Source organism: Aedes aegypti, chromosome 3 (assembly GCF_002204515.2).
Source record: "Aedes aegypti strain LVP_AGWG chromosome 3, AaegL5.0 Primary Assembly, whole genome shotgun sequence".
Classification (NCBI taxonomy): Eukaryota; Metazoa; Arthropoda; class Insecta; order Diptera; family Culicidae; genus Aedes; species Aedes aegypti.
In genome coordinates, this window is record NC_035109.1 from 255,616,926 (window position 1) to 255,637,733 (window position 20,808).

At 36.4% G+C, this 20,808-nt stretch overlaps 2 protein-coding genes across 4 annotated transcripts in view; one reads left to right on the top strand and one right to left on the bottom strand.

The window, feature by feature from the left end:
* The first annotated feature begins 6,579 nt into the window (after nt 1-6,579).
* Nucleotides 6,580-7,821, top strand: LOC5569543 (tubulin polyglutamylase complex subunit 2). Of its 2 annotated transcripts, none has more exons than XM_001652804.2 (3): nt 6,580-6,860; nt 6,919-7,086; nt 7,147-7,821. In XM_001652804.2, the coding sequence occupies exons 1-3, from the start codon at nt 6,674-6,676 to the stop codon at nt 7,734-7,736; spliced, it is 945 nt and encodes a 314-aa protein (XP_001652854.2). In that variant the 5' UTR covers nt 6,580-6,673; the 3' UTR covers nt 7,737-7,821. The 2 variants fall into 2 exon arrangements, with proteins under 2 accessions (XP_001652854.2, XP_021704432.1); XM_021848740.1 differs by having other exon boundaries at nt 6,582-6,853; nt 6,909-7,086.
* Nucleotides 7,737-20,808, bottom strand: part of LOC5569542 (anoctamin-4) — a 44,882-nt gene continuing 31,810 nt past the window's right edge. Inside the window, exons 9-13 of one of the 2 annotated variants that reach the window (XM_021848739.1) lie at nt 20,534-20,673; nt 20,267-20,472; nt 20,101-20,206; nt 19,672-20,040; nt 7,737-7,957 (exon numbers count right to left, since the gene is read on the bottom strand). In XM_021848739.1, the coding sequence (XP_021704431.1) occupies nt 7,839-7,957; nt 19,672-20,040; nt 20,101-20,206; nt 20,267-20,472; nt 20,534-20,673 (940 nt within the window). In that variant the 3' untranslated portion in view covers nt 7,737-7,838. The remainder of the gene's footprint in view (nt 7,958-19,671; nt 20,041-20,100; nt 20,207-20,266; nt 20,473-20,533; nt 20,674-20,808) is intronic. The other variant, XM_001652805.2, reaches the window with a different exon arrangement.

The window sequence follows — 20,808 nt, forward strand, 5'->3', positions numbered from 1 at the left end:
TTCGGTCATTTTTTTTTCAGTTATAGCATAGAGGCTCGAACAAAATTCCATTAAAATCATGTGTAAAGGTTAGAGTGAATCATCAGCGCCGCCAACGCAGACAGCGCGACATACAAGCTCGTTTCGACCACACGATGGCACTAGTGAACGTCAACATACATTGGCACACAAAGCAACGCTAGCGACAAGTGGCAATTTTTGATGGTGACACTAGCGCCAAAGTGTAAAAAGCGGCAAAATTGAAGCTCCTATATTCTGATGACAGCGCCGCGTAACAGGAGCATAACGACATACTTTGAAATGTCCGGTAAAAAGCTTCACACACGCTGGCGATCAAAGATGAACGTCTGTTCTCTGTGTTTGAGGTAAGTGAAAACAGGAACAATATTCCATCGAAGCTGTTTTAAACAATATTCATTCCTCTTCCAGCGATTCCTCCGGCAATTATTCCGGCTGTTCCTTCGGAGAATCCATCAGCAACTCATACAGGACACCTCTAGGAATCATCAGGGTATTTCTCCGGGATTTGCTGCAGGAATTTCTCTGGGGATTTGCTCCAGGAATCTCTTCGGGTATGCATTTCCTTCGGAAATTTTACTCCATGGATATCGTCCAGAAATTCTACCGGGGTTTTCCTCCAGGAATCCCTTTTAGAATTTCCTTCAGAAATTTCTCTGGAAATTTGTACCAGGATTTTTTCCGGAGTTGTGGTCTAGGAATTTCCTTGGGGATTTTTCCGGAAATTTGTTCAAAAAATTCTTTCGGGAATTTTTTCCATAAATTTCTTCGATGATTTATCCAAGAACTGCTACGGGGATTTCCTCAGTGGATTTCGTCCAGGAATTCCTCTAGGAATTTCGCCTAGAAATTCATTAAGATGTTCTTAAGAGGATTTTCTCCAGAAATTCCTTTGGAGACTTTTTTAGAGAATTTATCATAAAATTTCTTCCAGGAATATCTCTGAGGACTTGCACCAGGAATTTCCTATGGGTATTTCATCCAGCAATTCATTATTGAACTCCTCCGGGGATTTTCTCCAGAAATTTTTTCGGCGATTTTCTCAGAGAATTTTTCAAAAGATTTCCTCCAGGAAGTTCTTTGGAGATTTGCTCCAGGATTTTCTCCGGCGATATCAAGGATTTCTTCGGGAATATCCAATTCCAATTCCAATACTTCTGGAGTTCCTGAAGAAAATTTTCCGGAGATTTTCATCTCCGGAGAAATACCTTGACTAAATTGCCAGAAAAGTTTCTGAAGAAGAATTCCTTGGCGAAATCCCTGAAAAAAAATTCTGGGCAAAATCCCCAGAAGAATCCCTGGAGAAAATCCAAGGAGGAGTTTCAGGAGGAAATACTCGGAAGAGCTTTTAGAGGAAATCCCCAGAGAAATTCTTGAAGGAAATTCCCGGAAGAATTTCTGCACAAAATCCCTAGAGTAATAGCTATTGAAAATCCCCTGAGGAATTCCTGAAGAAAATTTCCGGAGGAGCTCCTATGGATATCGCCGGAGGAACCCTTGAAATCTCAGAAGGAAACTCCGGAGAAAATAATCGGAGAAATTCCTGGTTTAAATTCCTGGAGAAAATCTCCTAAAAATTCCCTGGGAAATCCCGAAAGAATTTCTGTAGAAAATCCACAGAGGAATTCTTTAATGAATTTCTGGACGAAATCCCCAGAGAAAATCTTGAACCAAATCCCCGCTGAAATTGCTATCTGAAATCCTCTTAGGAATTCCTTGTGCAAATTCTGGACGAAATCCACGGAGGAATTGCTATTGGAAATCACATGAGAAATTACTGGAGAAAATTCCGGAGGAGTTCTTGGGGGAAATCTCCGGGGGAATTCTTGGAAAAAATCTCCCGAGCAATTTCTGGACGGCTCAATCGGGAACTCCTTTAAGCTCCACTAGGAGCTTCTCCGGAAATTTCTTTAGAGCTCTACCGGGAATACCTTCGGATTTTCGCCATAGTTCCTCCATGAATTTAATCGGAGTTTCTCAAGTAATCCACCAGTAATAATCCTCCGGAGTTCCACTATGAATTCTTCTAGAATTACTCCGAGTATTCCCCTAGATTTCCTCGGGAAATCATCCAGAGTTTCTCCAAAAATTCTCAAAATTCGTCCAGGAATTTCTTACGAGTTTATCTTAGAATTCCTTCAGAGTTTCATCTGGAGTCCTTACGGATTCCTTCCATTCAAAAATTCCTCCGGTAATTTTTTTGTAGTTTCTCCAGAAATTCTTCCGGGGTTCCTCCAGGAATTCCTCTGGATTTTCTCTGGATATTCCTTCAGTCTTCCACCCGGACTTACTCCAGAGTTCCTCCGAAAATCCTCCACAGTTTCTTAGGGAATTCCTCCACAATTGATCTTGGAATTTCTTAAGAGTTTTTCCAGCAATTCTTCCAAAGTTCATCGGGAGCTCCACCGGAGATTTATTGGCAGTTCATCCGAAAAAAGCGAAGTTTTTTTCAACAGTGTTGTACAAAATACAACAGCGCAACGATTAAAGTGTAAAAAAAACTAAAAGAATTTTCAGAGGTATTTCATATATTATGTGTGGACAAATCCCTGAATGCTTCTCATCAGGAACCTTCAGAGAAATCTCTAGCGAACACAATCCATGGTGGAATCCATGGCAGGAAATTCAGGGAAGAACCCCTGAAGTTAATAGTGCACATAGTTTTTAAAGAATGCTATAAGGAATACTGGGGTAACTTGTTTGAAAACTTTTAACGAAATTTTTAAGATCGCGAGAAGAATTCATAGAGTCGTACATGGACTACTTATTGCAAAACTGATTGAGAAATTTGCTTAAGAGCCTGATGAAAACCATGAAAAATTATTATATTTTTGCTAGAATTTCTGGAGATTTCTGCAGAAAAAGGTGGGCGTGTTTGAAAAATCTGTATAAAAATTTCTGGAGGAATTCCTGGAAACATTCTTTGTGAAATTCCAGGATAAATTGTTGCAGAAATCCATGATTAAACATTTGAAGAAATTCTTGGACGAAGAACAAAAAGTTTCTCGATGATTGGCTTGCAATATAGAAAATTAAGTATTCTGCTAGAAATTTTATTAATTGAATTGTTCATTAAATTTATTCTTTTTGCAATGCTTAGAGGAATACATTCATATTATCTTAGAAGAATCCTTCCATATTCCTTTATATACATTTCATGAAACACAACTGGAGAATTTCGTGAACAAATAAATGTAGGGGTTCATGTAGCAATCTGTGAAGGTATTCTTAGACTAGTTGCTGGTTGAACTTTTAATGAATTCTCAAGAAGTATTATTCATAACCAAGGGGACTTCCGTTTAAATTGAAATCTGGTTGAAAATAAAACCTTGCACAGGTCAGCTATTGCCTGACAAGAATGGTTCTAAAATGATATTCAAGAAGAATTTGCTGTGAAGGATTTCTTTGAAGAAATTCCTCAACAGTCATGTCAAACATGATAAAGGAGAGCCTATTTTTCTTACTAACCAGGCTTAATTGAAATTGTATCACAACTGAAGAAGCAGTTTTATGTTGTTTATTTTTTAAGAATTGGGAATTTTAAAGCAGAAAACAGATTTTTTCAGTTTTTACATTTATTCCATTTTTACTTGGGCCTTAACCCGAAAATTTATTAACTTTATAAAGTTACCATGATAATTGAAATGATTTAAGTGGAAGACATTGGAAGACATTTTTCCATGCAATTGGAAGACATTGGAAAAAATCACCTGGCATCCCTGGACTGTTGCACTCGGCACCAGCCGTCGGCGCAAACAAGAAATAGCAGAAATAGTGGTGGGAAATGATGACGATGACGGCGCCGTCGATTGTGTTGTAGGAAAACAATGCCAAACAAATACATACAGCTTCTCCGCTCTTCGGTGAATGATTCGCTCCCAATACGACAATTCGTCCGGTGGGGTGTGCTGCTGTCGTCATAATGATGGTTGACGAGAGCAATGTCAAACTCATTCATGGTTTCAAAACATTCGGAACATAATATTTATTTTCACCGCTTACTTCACTTATGTATGAAATTGAATGAGATCCAATGGTAGAGAATTATTCATTTATCTACCCAATGGTATTTTTAAGGGCAGCGGAGAATGTCCCGAAGCGTGTTTTATTCAAGCGCAAAAATCGCTCAGGCGATAGGATTTGGATTGGATTTGGATTGGATTGGATTTGGATTGGATTTGGATTGGATTTGAATTGGATTTGGATTGGATTTGGATTGGATTTGGATTGGATTTGGATTGGATTTGGATTGGATTTGGATTGGATTTGGATTGGATTTGGATTGGATTTGGATTGGATTTGGATTGGATTTGGATTGGATTTGGATTGGATTTGGATTGGATTTGGATTGGATTTGGATTGGATTTGGATTGGATTTGGATTGGATTTGGATTGGATTGGATTTGGATTGGATTTGGATTGGATTTGGATTGGATTTGGATTGGATTTGGATTGGATTTGGATTGGATTTGGATTGGATTTGGATTGGATTTGGATTGGATTTGGATTGGATTTGGATTGGATTTGGATTGGATTTGGATTGGATTTGGATTGGATTTGGATTGGATTTGGATTGGATTTGGATTGGATTTGGATTGGATTTGGATTGGATTTGGATTGGATTTGGATTGGATTTGGATTGGATTTGGATTGGATTTGGATTGGATTTGGATTGGATTGGATTTGGATTGGATTTGGATTGGATTTGGATTGGATTTGGATTGGATTTGGATTGGATTTGGATTGGATTTGGATTGGATTTGGATTGGATTTGGATTGGATTTGGATTGGATTTGGATTGGATTTGGATTGGATTTGGATTGGATTTGGATTGGATTTGGATTGGATTTGGATTGGATTTGGATTGGATTTGGATTGGATTGGATTGGATTGGATTTGGATTGGATTTGGATTGGATTTGGATTGGATTTGGATTGGATTTGGATTGGATTTGGAAATTGAAATAACTATTTCAATTCAAAATTTCAAAAACCGTGTAAAAAAGTTTTGGCAAAAAAATTTGTATGAAAACTTTTTTTGCACGGCCGTGTAAAAAAAATCCGTGCAAAAACAGAATCGGGTGTATTGAATACGCTCAAATAACAAAAAGAGAACGAGGTACACAAAACTGTATTTTGTTCTTTTTGCTAAATCATGTTTTAGGCTTACGCTGGATTGGATCAACATTCGCTCAGCTGCTAGTTCTCTTTTCATGTTAGCGTATTGAGTGCATGTAGGGAAATGATATTGAGCATCATTGTATCAATCCGATTCAGTTCCATGGTCGATACGCTTCCAATCGCAAAACGCAACATACTGTTAGCCATCTATACTTTGGTAGCGCAACTAGTCAGATGATGAGAAATTTGATTTTTCACGCATTCATCACATGCCGCTGTGGGGGAAAATGTTTTATTTTCCTGATATAAGACGGTTCACAGTGAAACAGTTAGGGGAAAAGGTAGGAATATCCATTTTCTATGTTCTACATACGTTTGTTTTTTATATTATTGCACTACTTTCATAAAAATGGAGATCCGGCTGGTAGAAGCACTAGTTTGAGGTTGGAAAACCAGGATATGTGAGGTTAGTTTCATTTCAAATCCAGTCCAAATCCAATCCGAATCTCTGTGTGGTATTTATAATTATTTTGCTGTTATCGTTTTTATGAAAATATCGACTATAAAACTAAGGTCGAACTTTTGCTCCAACCTAGCTCTAATTTCGGGGGTATACCATTTCATCAAATTTTCAAAAGTACGTATTGCGGAAACGCTAATAAAAGTGCGCAATTGCATCAAATCGGTTAGGTGTCTACGGGGGACTTACATATTTTTCGCAAATCAAAAAATAAGTGCTCTGCAGACACCAACAGAATTCAATGCAATCCCGCACTTTCGCTTTTATGAGACCGCACTTCGCAGTTTAGTGGTGAACGGAATACACAATATTTGAAAGTAGACTAAATTTCACCTTTTTCAATCATTTAACCCCTGTATACACCTATTTCGAAACAGTATCCTAAAAGGAATTGTAACTTTATTCTGAATCGTTCGAATTTGCCCCAGTGAGCAATTCGACCCTGTATTGCGGTTTATTAATACAGTCATCCCTCCATGAGTCGATGTTCCATTACTCGATATCGACTCATGGAACCATACTAAAAACATGAAATCATGGTTACTATGATGGTCCCTTCAAACAGCTTTGCAAAGAATAGCTGTTCCATGACTCGATATTACCATGAGTCGATGGTCCCTTCAATATCGACTCATGGATGTTTGACTGTAACTACTATCTATGTTAAATTCAAAAGCAGAATATACTTGTGACCCAATGCATTTTAATATGTATTTTTCACATTCACTCTCAATGTTTACTCCATAAGCTAAGTATGCTGTTCCGCTCAAGAAAAGTAAAAATTTCTGCCCAAGGAATGCTCAAGAAATTTCCTACAGTGAGCTCCATTTGAATTGACATTTCTTTTCAACTGCATACTGCGATCAAAGAAAAATGCTTTTCTTGAGCATTTCTTGCAAGAAATTTCCCACGCATCGAGATTGGCGATTACTTTTCTGTTGAAGTGCAAACTTCGCTATAGGATGCAAAGCGCAAGTCCAAAATTAATGTTTAAGCTGTCCATGGTAACCGAAATATGATAAAACGAGCCGGACGGGAATTGATCAATACATATTATATTGAGAATCGCAGAAAGAACCATTTCATTTTGAATATTAACTTTTATAAAATTGGGCAAAGTCAAATGACCACTATTAAAAATGTGGTGGATCTGGATGACATGTTCTACGAAAGTCTTTCTCTGGGCTTGGCAAAGGTTTTAAGTGAGTGTTGCTTAGGTATCCCTCATTTAATTTGTTTATTATCCACAGAAATTTGCAGATTGCATACCTCGTATTACCAATGTAACTTGTGAGAAGCGTTTACCATGTGAGAAGGCCCAAGTTACTGCTTGGGAATCAAGGCACAACATTTACCTTCCAGATGACATGAAACGATTCTATTTGTCTACCGATGGATTTAATTTCTACTGGAGCTATCAGTACTCTCGTAAGGCTTTTTAAACGATAGAATGTTGGTATTTTTTTAATATAAATTTCATTCTTTCAGCAAATGACATCCGCCGTGTGGGACATATCCATTTTCCTCATTTGATTCAGATAACTCTTGTTCGTGACAATATTGATACCATCCTTAGTTCCAGCCCGAACACTGCCGTGACGATTCCACCAATCATTCGTCAGTCTAATTACATCGATTCTACTTCGGGATATCTCAATCACCTGAACCTAAACTCCAGAAGTAAAATATTCGAACTGAGCACCATTACTGACCTAGCGAAAGTTTGTCTGGTCTACGAAACTCCGGAATCCTCAAATCCGAAAATATTCCTCTTGGAGATGGGTACATTCAAGTGGCAATTCTTGGCGGATACTTTCACCGAGTATTTGCGGATGAGCATAGCCCATCTTGGTTTGCCATACTGGGAGCTGTGCTTTTCGAGCTGTGGGTTGCCTTCCTGGACTGAACAGTTATTTTTGCTACTCGCTCCTCATTTACTGGAGAAAAATGAAAATCGTAGGCTGAAAAACATTGTTTGCGTTAATGAAAATCCACCGTACAATGTCCTTGATCCGGCCGTTTTCAGAACAAAGCCACGTTGTTCGAGACAAAGTCAGAAGAATCGTATAAACAATTAGTTACGAAAAAAATGGCCGCGATCGGAATGTTTATTTCACATATGGATAATGTACAATAATTTAATAAACGATATATTTGCATCTACTGAATGTTCATTATTGTTATGTCACTTCCCAGACGGTTGATTCCAGCGATTGTCGCGGACGGTTCGAAACTTCCACGTGGGCATCCAGTCCGTCACTCAGGCGGCTCAATCGTCGTGCCCAGCTTCCGCGTATTCCTGAAAAAAATAGAAAATAGTGAATAGTTAAGTGTGAATAACATTCGATTATTCAATTCAGATATTTTCAGGTATTTTCAGTATGAATAAAATTATTTCATATCAAATTTACTTATATGTCAAATATCTATACTTTTGGATAGGCAACCCAAATTTTAGGTGTTTACAAGTTTTATTGGATATACACGGACTTGGTTTTGACCTGGGAGGGAGAAACCAATACAAAATTTCTGTACGTCATAGTGAGCCGAGATTCCGCTGTCACGAACTGTCACTGTGAGCCCAGATCTCAAACATTGGACTAACATGAAAAAAGCGCGTAACTGATTAAAACACATTTTCGTATTTCTTCAAAAGTGATAAAAATAGAATAAAAATCAATTCATGCACATAATGCAAGTAATGTCACGTGAGCACCATTTAATCTGATTGAACATAAAGCATTGAAAAACGCATCGTTCTACTTTTCCCAATGAAAATTAATATTTAGTGTATAGAAAACTGTGGCCCTTTTTTCATGTTTGTCAGGAAAGATCGAAGGTGCACAACAAAAGGAAACTACCGATTTTCTCGAAGCCTGCCTTGATTGTTGTTGGCATACTGGAGTTATCTTGCAGTTCAAAATAACGTTGTCTTATATTTCGTGTGTAGTATCGGTGCCTCCCTCCCAGGTTTTGACCCTTTCAAAAATCGACCACAGCAAAAAAAAGGATTGTTAGTTTCTATTCACAGTTCATATACTTAAGTTTATAATTTCAATAAAATAAGTGATAATCTGACCATTTATAGTATCGGCAATGATAAATTTTTTTTTAGATTTTTTTGTGCGTACTTTATGACCCTGCACAAATTTCGTATTGCTGTTTGCATTTGAGGTGCAAATCTTGACCAAATGTCCTCCAAATGCGGTAACACAAATCAATCGAAGGACTTCTAGCAACGATTATCTAATGTCGTTTTCGATTATTCCCGACGGTGCACCGCGCGAGTGTAACAATTGACACCGGAAAATAGAACGGTTTCGGTGCAATATTTTGACAGCGTATGATAGTATTAATGAAGGCGTCAATCAAAACAAAATGTCATTCTTCAAACAGATAGAACAGCTGTTTCTGTTAGTCTTAATTTGCTGTAAGGGATTCGGAACCATTAGATTCGTTCGTGTTTTGTATAGTTTGTTAATGGTGTTTACAGCACTGGCTGAATATAAAATGTTTAAATAAATGTTTGGTATATGTACATTAATTTATTTTTCCTGAGAATTGATACCATGATACATGTTTCGTAATTGAATGATATATGTTTAAAATTCAGAATTTTCATATTTCAATACTGTAAGAACTTGTTTAATTTCATCCAATCTTTCGGGCTAATAATTTCGCCAAAACTCATACTTCCGCAATATTTCTAGCTCACGATGCAAAAGGTGAATCTTTTTTTGTAATAAGGCGAAGAAAGCAACGGAAATCAATCATTGCATTAGAATAGAATTCTAATGGAAAATCAATATCGATCACTCGTCAATATTTTTAAAAATATGCATCCATGAGCTAATTTCGGAAAATTTGACTGAACTCAAGTGTTTTCAATATAGTAATTACTGGTATACATGCAATTCAAACATCTGAGAGAATTCCTTTTTTAATATAAGCCGTAAAAGCTACTAATGATGAAACATACTCAGTATCCTTTATTATTCTTATAAGCCTGTATTTATTGTAGCATTAATAAATGCTTAGAATATTTCTTCTTTTACTGAATAAAAAAAAAAACAATTCCGAAACAAATCAATTTTATCCACGCAGTCGAAAATGAGCGCAAATGAAGATCTTGCTTGTTCGTTACCGAAAACAACAAAATCTGCCAAAAGGACCAAAACAAGAACGCCACTGACAGTTAAGAACCATATATGTATTGGTAAAAAGAGTGCATTACCTGCTACACCCAGCTCGATCAGGGTGTAGGATTTTCTGCACCGGTGGCAATCGGGTGTAGAAACGGTGTGCTACCTGCGGAATAAAAGAACGGTTTGGGTGCAACTTTTGCTACACCGGTGGGAAAACGGTGCAGGCGGTGCAAATAAAGAAAAACGACATAAATCACCGCTGACCTAGATAGAAAAACTTATCTTTGACATCGCATTTCTTGTGGAAAATCTCACCGCGTTTGGTATTTCCGCATTTGATATTTGCGTTTCAAACGCACACATCAATACAACGAAATCACTCAGATATAATGCAATTTGTGCAAAACTGATAAGAAGAGCTTCCAGAAATGTAGCACCATCTACAAACAGGTAGCTAAAAATTGTTAAAAATTCAATATCTACTCTTGGTAAGTAGATATTAGTTTACGGAACAAGTTGCAGAATGATGATTTTGAAAGTACGAGTCGTTAATTTATCCTACGAGGCTTGTCGGGTAAGATAACTACGACGAGTGCTGTAAAAATTGAGTTCTGCAACGAGTTAATTTACTTTTTAAGTTATTTCAAAATTGAAAACACCTTGAACAGCGGAATACACCTAAAGGTAGATAATTTCCTAAGAATATTCTACGTTCTTCATAATAATGCGTCTATTTTTCTGAATTGAAAATACTGTTGACAATTTCGACAAAGGGATCGTTTTCAGCGATGACATATTTAGTAAACACCGTTGTTGGTGGATATGTGATATCATCTATGGACCAATGCACGAGTTCACACAATTTGACGTTTGAGCGGTGCCGAATTCACTCGTTGCTATGGTCACGTAAATAACACGGAACCGCTCAAAGGTCAAATATCAAACTCATGCATCGGTCCATGACCATGGAAACCATTGCTTCAAAAAGTTGAAAAAAACCTCAAATTTGATTAGCTCTAAACATAGGAAAGAGAATCATCAGTCATGCATTGAATTCATTCACTAATGGTTCATCTACCATACCTCAAACAGCTGTATCTCAACGAGATCACAACCAATTTGTACTTAATATCAGAGGCGTCCCGTGAGGAATTTGATTACCTGTGCACTGACTCGCACAAACCGTTTATTTTGAATTATGAAAAAGAATTTTTCAATAGATTTTTTGAAATGTATTTCAGCTTAAAATGTAATTTCTTATAATTAACACCTTAATATGTAATTTCCAATACTGTATGCAATCTTGAAGTGTCTGGAAGCTGTTATATTTGTTGCTTATTGGACGTATTTTTTGTTTGTTTTCTTCGTTTCAATCACTAGTTGTAAGTTTTAAGTATTTTGGATGATTCCAATATACAATGTTTAGGGAAAAAAAAAATTCTCAAATTTTCGCTGATACCAATGCGATGAAAGAAAAATTTTGCGTATTAATCGCGGTCCCATAGTTTGAAAATATTTGACATAAAAATGTATATTTACAGTAAAAATGACCTTTATATGCATAAATTTCAATCATTTTTCGTATTTTGCGAACTGACATAATAAGTTTAATATCATATTATCAAATTTAAATAAACCATTCTTATGAGCAAAAATCTGAACTTTTCTGAGATTATCATATAAACCTTCAGAATTCAACTACTTACGCGTTATTTTCCAAGTTTCACGATGAAGGATAAATTCCGTAGATTTCGTGGCTTTCGCGAAATTCCGAATCTCCATTATTCCTAACGTTGTTATTCTATATAATAATTCTTATTATTTACTGCTTGTCAATTGTATCACGATATCTTAGCGTTTTGACGATGTCCAGCGCTGGTACATCTCTTTGTATACTTTTGTGGATACATCGAAGCTTTCAAGTGAAATGATGACTGACTGTTGAACGCTGAAACCCACTTTACGCCCACCGCAATTTATCAGTTGTCGGTCTGTTGAGCAAGAAAAACTATATTCACACATAGTTTATAAATCAATTCAAAGCCACATGAATTTTGTGTATTTAATACGATAAAACATAATCAATTTGGCCAATATGTTTATAACATCTAGTATTGGTTCCAATCAATATAGTGGTTATCACTCCCAATGGTATGGGTGCCCTAGTGTAGATGTAGTTGTGAACCTTAGAGGAAAACAATATGCACTCAATCTCGAAAAACACCCAGAAACCGGGTGTAAATTTTTCAAATTGGGTAATATTTCCATATGCATTTTGATGAGTCTGGAAAGCGTGTGTGCAAGTTTCTTTGAGGAAAACAAAAACAAACTGTGTATGACGAGCGTATGCTAGTCTACGTGTGTTCAAATGTCACTAAGCTCTATTGCGCCTACTATCGCGCGACACCTGGAAGCTCCATGCAACATACATACACACAAAGCATGTATGGCGTTGACGCTTTCTCTTCCAACAGCAGAGGTCGTGACGCCAGTTGCGCGCGCTTTCTCAATTCTTGCAAACCAATGCGAGCGTCATGGGCAATTACTCTCTCGGGTGCACAAATTGGAGTGAACCGAGTGAACCAGATTTTACCTATACAATGCCACTGTTGCTCTAGAAATGTCAATACAAATGCACATTCCTGCTGTGTCCATACACGCTATTTTCGTGCACAAGCAAGAGTGCACGGCTGAAATGAACATTCTCTGCAATACGATGGAGACGCATGACGCATGGCAGTTTGTCTTGTTTGCTTCGCTGTTTTCGCTTGCTGGCTGAGCAGGACTAAAGAGTCTAAATTATAAAGAGACGAAATCTGATCATATTTAAAATAAATCAGCTAGCAACTATGCCAAATCTATTACGCAGCACTGCCAATGTTGATTCCCACGCTAAAAGTGATACACAGGTTTGATGTGTTGACTTTTCACAAGTTTGGATTACGAATGAAAAATTGACTGAATGTATGGAAAACCAATGTAATGAGTAGAGCATTATTTATGCAAAGCATGAAAATTGCAACCGACACTCATGTATTCAGAAAATATGCTACTTCAGAAGAAGCAAAATTTTCGTGGGTGGTAACACTTTTGTGTGAGCCGTTTTCAGCTTGTGTGAAAAAGTGTTTGACAAGTCTCCTGCTCGATTGGAATGACATTGACAGTAAACTTGGAATTCCAATTGGAACATTTCGCTTCTTTGCATATAGTTTCTTTAAGCAGGACCATGGGGGGGGGGGGAGAATCAAACGGTTTGTTCATTTCTTCAGGTGAAGAAATCAAACAACATTTTCAAGCAACTACACATTATGAATGTTGGAAGTATTTAATTTGTTAGTTTGATCTTTGACTGTGCAGTGCACCAAGTGCCAAGTGCACCTTAGGACGAGACGCCACTGCTTAATATGCTTAATTTAAAAACATAGTCCTTAGCCTTCAATTTGACTATAGCCTTTGAATTAAAAAAAAAATGTTGTTATTTGCCTCAAAAAATATTTTTACAATCTTTTTTCTAAATTTGAAGTAATTTTTTAAAACATTGTGCGTTTTATGTGAAGTGTTTCGATTAATTCACTATAAAACAGTTAATGACTTATAGTTTTAGGTGTAGGATAAGTTTGGTTGCCCTTATTTGCCCCCCGAAATAAAAATTTCATTTTCATATTTCGTTATAAATTAATTGGTTCATCAATCAAATCTGCATCTTGTTCCATAACTCGTTTAACCGAAATTACTATAAAGATGTTGAATTTGTATCCCTAGTTCAGGTATATGTACAAATTGTTGCATTACAACCACATACACAGTCAACTCTCCTTTACTCGATATTCCGTATCTTGATATCGAGTTAGAGAACCATAGTAAAAGCTGTTTTTGTGGCTCTCTCGATGGTCCCTAGGATCGCAGTTGCACTGATTTTGTGTTCTGCAACTCGATACCTCCCTAACTCGATGGTCCCTTCATTACCGAGTTAGGGAAAGTTGACTGTACATATGAAATTATAGCCTTTTTATATGACAGAATAATAAACTTAATTTGGACAAAATTCACAAGAAAATCTAATATTCAATATGGCAGTTTCAATCGATTTGGAGCGCATTAGAGGTTTTGTCCGATCTTTGTATGGAGGCGTGCCACTGTGCGCTGGTCAATGTTACCCCATTTTACGGTACGCACTTAGTTACCAAAACGGGGATCTTGATGATACAAACGGTTTTTTCAAAATACAGTCGCCTCTCCACATCTCGATATCGAAGGGACCATCGAGATAAAGAGAGAGATCGAGATAAAGAAGATTAATTTAATGAACACTAGATTGAATATCACTCCGTTAATAAGAAAATAATAAACAAACAAACTTCATTTCGAGTTTCCATTTATTTCTGAATCCCTCAAATCTGGTCTAGTAACCTTTGATAGTGTTCATATCGACACATGGAGGGAAAATTGGTAACGAAAAATCAACAGGAACACATCGAGATATGGAGATATCGAGATAAGGAGGATATCGAGATGTGGAGAGGGAAATCGTATCGATGCCACATACACAGATTTATCTGTAATTACATAGATTTTTTCCTGTTCTTGCCTATAGATATCTGTGATCACAGATCACAGATTTTTGAGATAAAAAAATATTTTTAAGATTATAGGATATTTCACTGGAACATGGTTTTGGAAGATACAAAGAAGAAATGCCATTATTCTGTTCAGTTTTTCTAAAAAACTCAAGTATTTCGGTTTTTTTTAGAAACAATTATGCATCTTTAACTTACAGTCACCCCACAGTTATGGATCAACTAAGGGTCATTTTCCAGAACAAAATATGATTGAAAATCATGATGACGCTGTACAAACCGAAATTACCTTCTAGGCACTGCATAATATTGTTGTTTACGAGAATACACCTCAAAATCCACGATTATTTACGAAAAAGTGTCGTTTTTTATGAAAATTTCAAACGTTGTCCATCCCACAGATGTGGATCAGTGGATGAGGAGGATCCCTATGAATCAAATCGACTCATATTATGGATCAGAACACTACAAACGCAATTGATCCGCGAGTTAAACGAATGGTGTATTAATGAAAGCATACGTTTTGGTGTTTGTTTTGGAATCGTCCTATCTTTGATTCATAACTGTGGTATGGTTTTCAATGCCCCACAGTTATGAATTTATTATCTATTATCTATTTGATGAGATATTCTCTGTTAAATTCAATTCTGATCCATAACTGTGGGGTGACTGTACTTTTTGTTCATTAAGTTAAAATTAAAAATCTTCGACATGCCAAGAACAGCAAAAAAAAAAAACGTTTGCAAAGGTTGTTTTTGATCTAAAATATTATAATTTTGGATTTTTTGCGGCACAGATTTTTACCAAGATTTGTGGAGGTTGACTTAAGATAAAACAGATTTTTCAGCCGAAAACACAGATGAGATTCGGAAAAAATGTGGCAACACTTATCGTATGCAGAATTGAGGGACCAAAGCAATCATCAACATAGAGAGAGATATCGAGATGTAGAACATCGAGATGTGGAGAGTCGACTGTATAAAAATCTTCTAGAATTCAATATTGTGAGATACATCTAATCATGTAGAATCAAATGCCCACACTCCAAAGAATTCTTGGAAGATCTTAACTTGCACAAATTTAAGCCTGATAAATACTAAATAAATCAATTATAGGGAAAGTGTACCAGTTATGGCCATAGTGGTTCCCTATTTGGCCATACGGGAAATTTCGATAACTTTCACATTTTAAATCTTTTTGAATGTGTAAACATCAAGATATATCTTAAACATTACTACTATATTACAAAAAAATCTTTCAAAATGTGAAAACATTCCAGTAATCCCGTATGGCGAAATAGGGAACCACTATGTCCATAACTGGTAAACCTACCCTACTTGTGATGTCAAAAAAGGAAATTTTGTTAAAATAATAAAAAATACTTTTTTACAAGCAGACTCCAATAGGCAAAACCTCGTTTTACGAAGTAAGCTCCCTTGATTTACGAACTGATTCAATTTACGAACCCCCTCCCTTCTTTCTCGTAAATTATGGTTCCAGTGTATCAAAAAAGCATTATAAAAGAATATTCCGTTTTAATAATATTTTTAATAAATCATTAAGATGAAAAGCAGGATCCAGTAAGAACGTAACGCCAGGAAAATGAATAATAATATGAAGATAAAGAAGCATAACCTGTGTTCAACGTTAGCCTCGAAATTCAACATGTTGAGTGCAAACAAGGTGAAAACCCATTTTACTACTTAAAACCAAAGTGACCGCCAGACCCCCTCCCTTCTTTCTCGTAAATTATGGTTACAGTGTATCAAAAAAGCATTATAAAAGAATATTCCTTTTTAATAATCTTTTTAATAAATCATTAAGATGAAAAGCAGGATCCAGTAAGAACGTAACGCCAGGAAAATGAATAATAATATGAAGATAAAGAAGCATAACCTGTGTTCAACGTTAGCCTCGAAATTCAACATGTTGAGTGCAAACAAGGTGAAAACCCATTTTACTACTTAAAACCAAAGTGACCGCCAGACCCCCTCCCTTCTTTCTCGTAAATTATGGTTACAGTGTATCAAAAAAGCATTATAAAAGAATATTCCTTTTTAATAATCTTTTTAATAAATCATTAAGATGAAAAGCAGGATCCAGTAAGAACGTAACGCCAGGAAAATGAATAATAATATGAAGATAAAGAAGCATAACCTGTGTTCAACGTTAGCCTCGAAATTCAACATGTTGAGTGCAAACAAGGTGAAAACCCATTTTACTACTTAAAACCAAAGTGACCGCCAGATTTTTTTTCCTCAAAATAAGGCTGCATCCATTTATTTTGAATCGCTGAAATGGATTACCTACTTTGCCCCTGTTCACAGTTGATCAGTAGAAGTTTTCTGATAGTCATTATCATCAGGTACAACCGGTACAGTTACCCCACAGTTATGGATCAACTAAGGGTCATTTTTTAGAACAAAATATGATTAAAAAACATGGTGAAGCTGTACAAATCAAAATAACCGCCCTGGCGCTGCAGAATACAGTTGTTTTTGAGAATACACCTCAAAATACCCGATTATTAACGAAAAAGTGTCGATTTCGAAAGAAATTTCAAACGATGTCCACCCCACAGATGTGGATCAGTGGGAGAGGAGGATCCTTATTATGGATCAAATCGACTCATATTATGGATCAAAACACTATAAAAGCAATTTATCTGTGAGGTAACGAATGGTGTGCTATTTAACGCTCAACGCTCCGTCATCGTAATCATCGTCATCATCGAAACTTCAAAAGCAGTTTTTCTGTTCAAAACTAAAAATTATTCAATGAAAATGTGTTCACTGCGTTTCGGTTGGAGAAAAGAATACAGTGAACACATTTTGATGTAAATTTTGTTGATTTTGAACGAAAAAACCGCTTTTGAAAATTCCGAAATCAATGACGGATCCTGCCCCCTTAAAGCAAACGTTTTGGCGTTTGTTTCGGAATCGTCTTATCATGATTCGTAACCATGATTCATAACTGTGGTACCGTAAAATCGGGTGTAATTGATCAGAAGGGTGAAATTGATCATCGTATCACACGATTTTATTTATTCGTAATGGAGCACAAATATCAATGTAGGCTGCAGTAAGTGAACGTTGTTTGTCGTAACTATTGTCGAATTGTGTGTTGTGAAAATTTTTGCGTTAAAGAATGTTTATTACTATGAAAATAATGTAAAATTTAAAAATCATGCATGGTGAAGTATTGACAAACACCTATGAACTTCTATTTCTAAGCAAGGATTTGAACATGCTATAAAGCTGAAAGCTTGTGAGAATGCTTGATCATCACCAAAACTCGTACCAATTAGCTCATATGGTTGAAATAATTGAATTTCTGTTAGATATCATTGAATTTCTTAGGAAATTGCATACATTTAGGCGTTTTCCACTCAATTCTTGAAATTTAACTATTCGTTATTTATATAAATATTGCATTGTTAAGAATTTGACAAGCATATTCGGATTCAGGGAGCTCAAATTTATCGTGTAGAGTTGTTTTGAAAACTAACAATAATGGCATTGACAAGTGATCAATTTCGCCCCGAAATGAGATCCCCTGATGATTTATTTTAGATATATTTGTTCACACTAAAATGACATTTGTTAGAAAATTTCGGTACCGTAAAACGGGGTAACTTTGATAGTTGTTCGAAGAAAACTTGAATATTTATGCATGCTGTTTCAAAGAATTATAATTTATATTTTTAAAACAGGTACTGGCATCCTAGCTATCGATTGCAGTTGATAGATTGTAAACAAGATTTATTTTGAATGGATATATAATTTTTCATATAATCGAAAGTCGGTTTTCTGTTTTGGGGTAACTTTGATAATGGAGTATGAATCGAACAAAATTGAATGAATTACGAACATTTGTAGGGCATTGCATAGCTCTAGGCGTTTAACGTTATATGGAAATTTCTGACTTAGATTACAAAAATGGTCCCAGTATGTGAAAATACTTTTCGCTAAGAGATTTGAGACCGTATTCAAGTTCTATGATAATTAGGATGTCAAAGATAAGTAGCTAACTATTCAAAACTACATCAAATAGTAATCGTATAACAGATTGTTTGTAAGCGTTTTGAAAATGCTAAAATTGTGTAAATTTTTAATATCCATATAAAAAGCCTCAAATGCTCTTGATTCATATGAAAATAGCTGTTACATAAAGTGTCATACTAATATTCTTCAGTTTTGCATTTGTTTTGCTTAACCGATTAACAGAAATTATGATGTGTCGTTTAGTATGTGGTGGGTCCCGCACTATCAAAGTTACCCGCATTATCAAAGATACCCCGTTTTACGGTACATAAGTCGATGAGGCTCACCTTCGTACTTGTTTTCCTGCATTTAGTTGATTTGCTTTGTTAACATTATAGAAAACAGACTAGAAAAAACGTAAAAAATGATCAATTTCACCCGAAATTACGGTATAGTATTCAATGCCCCACAGTTATGAATCAACGCTTCTGGGAATACGGTTAACATTTTATTTCCTACGGACGGAAAAATATGCATAAACATATTATGATTGATTGCGATGCTGCACAGATGTATGGTTCACGTAGGTAAAATGTGTTCTGCGTGATTGCAACTTTATTAGATGAGATATTCCCGTTTTAATACAATTCTGATCCATATCTGTGTGCTATCTATAACTGTGGGGTGACTGTACCAAATATTTTTTCGAAAAAAGTTCCCAACTTTGAGCAATAATTCGTTAGATGCATTTCGCCATACAAATATTTTTCGCGTTACCTAGGCTCAAGCGTTGCGGTTCATATAATAAAATGATGAAAAATCATACAATAATCGTTACGAACGGGGGAAATGGGGTCAAAATTTTAGCGTTACGTAATAAATGAATGCTACCTAATGTAGAAAATCCACCTTAAGATTTCAAAAAGAACCTGTAAGATTAAAACATGAATGCGAAACATGCACCATCCTTGGGAGGAAAAGCTTTTTGGTACCGACTTGCTCAAACTCTCCTCAGTGATCAATTTGACCTCGGATTACGGTACGATTTTCAATATAATTCAGTTATGAATCAAACTTTCTAGGAATATGGTCAATATTTTATGTCACAGGAATAGGAAAAAACATGTAGAGCTTTTATAACTGTGTAATGAGTCAATTACGTTTGCTTGAGAGTGATTTGTTCAACTCATATTCAGCAAAAATGTTTGTTGGGTAGTTCCTTTGACTCAATGTCACCCCCTCGATGAGGTGAGAAAGGTTCAATTTTCATACATACAAAATTATCTTGGACAAGTTGTGGTTCCTCACCTTGCCTGCTGTTGTTGCTTTGCGCTCTGAGGGCCTGCAGAATCTCTTCGTAATCCGTATCGCGCGATTTCTTTAGCCCATGCTGATATTTGGCTTCCTTGGCGAGCATTTGTTCACGTTGCATTTGCGTCTTCACCTCCACGGGGATATCCGGAATAATGAACTGCATGATTCCCGTCAGGACAAACACTATGTGCTCGAACACCACCACAAACGCCAATCGTGCAGCAAAAACGTGCCAATAGTGAGGACTCAAACCGTACTGCTCCTCATCAGTTGGACCATTGCGGTACCCTCGGTACTGGCAGATGTCTGGATCCGATTCGGTTTTGGTGCCCCATTCGTCCTTGTAGTCGGACGTGTTGAAAACTATTTTCGTGCGTGGGAATGTTATTGCTGGGTTCAAGAATGGTGTTTGCCCATAGTTACCTGAGAGCGAATGTTCGATGTATCCATGTAGAGTAAATTGAGGCGAATAAACATATTTGTAAACCATGCGAGGAATGAAATCACTGGTGTACGCTATCACAAATGCCTACAAAAGTATTTGATTTTCAATAATAAATATTAAAGAAAAATATCCAGACATTCTTACATTTGACACAACAGCGGTGTAGGTAATAATCTTCAGAATCGCGTACCATGCTCCAATATCCTCGACACGTTCCGCCAGAGGTCGTCTCGATTGCGTAACCATCTTGTAGGCATCCAGCCGAATTTCGGCAATGTTGTTGAGTAATGCAAACAGAGGAGCCAACGGAAAGGCGGCCACAAACAGGGTCACAAAGCCATATTGGACGACTAGAATTTGATTTTGCTTGAATGAATTGTAAAATTGTGATAAAATTGAATGCTGATTTACTCATTTCGAGGTACTCGTCGAATAAGGCCAATCGTCCTGGATCTTGAAGGTGGTAATCCTGCTCCCATGCCATGTGCAGATGAGTTTCATCCTTTGTTAGTTGTTTATGCTTCCGCTGTCGCCACCAGTTGTAAAATGCTCTGTAATTATATGGTTGTGTTATTCGCTTACGAAGCATTAGAAACCATTTAACCTTAGGAAGGAAAGGAAACATTTCATTTATTTATAGTTAACATTCAAATAGATAATGCTAAATCAACAACTTCACGCCACCT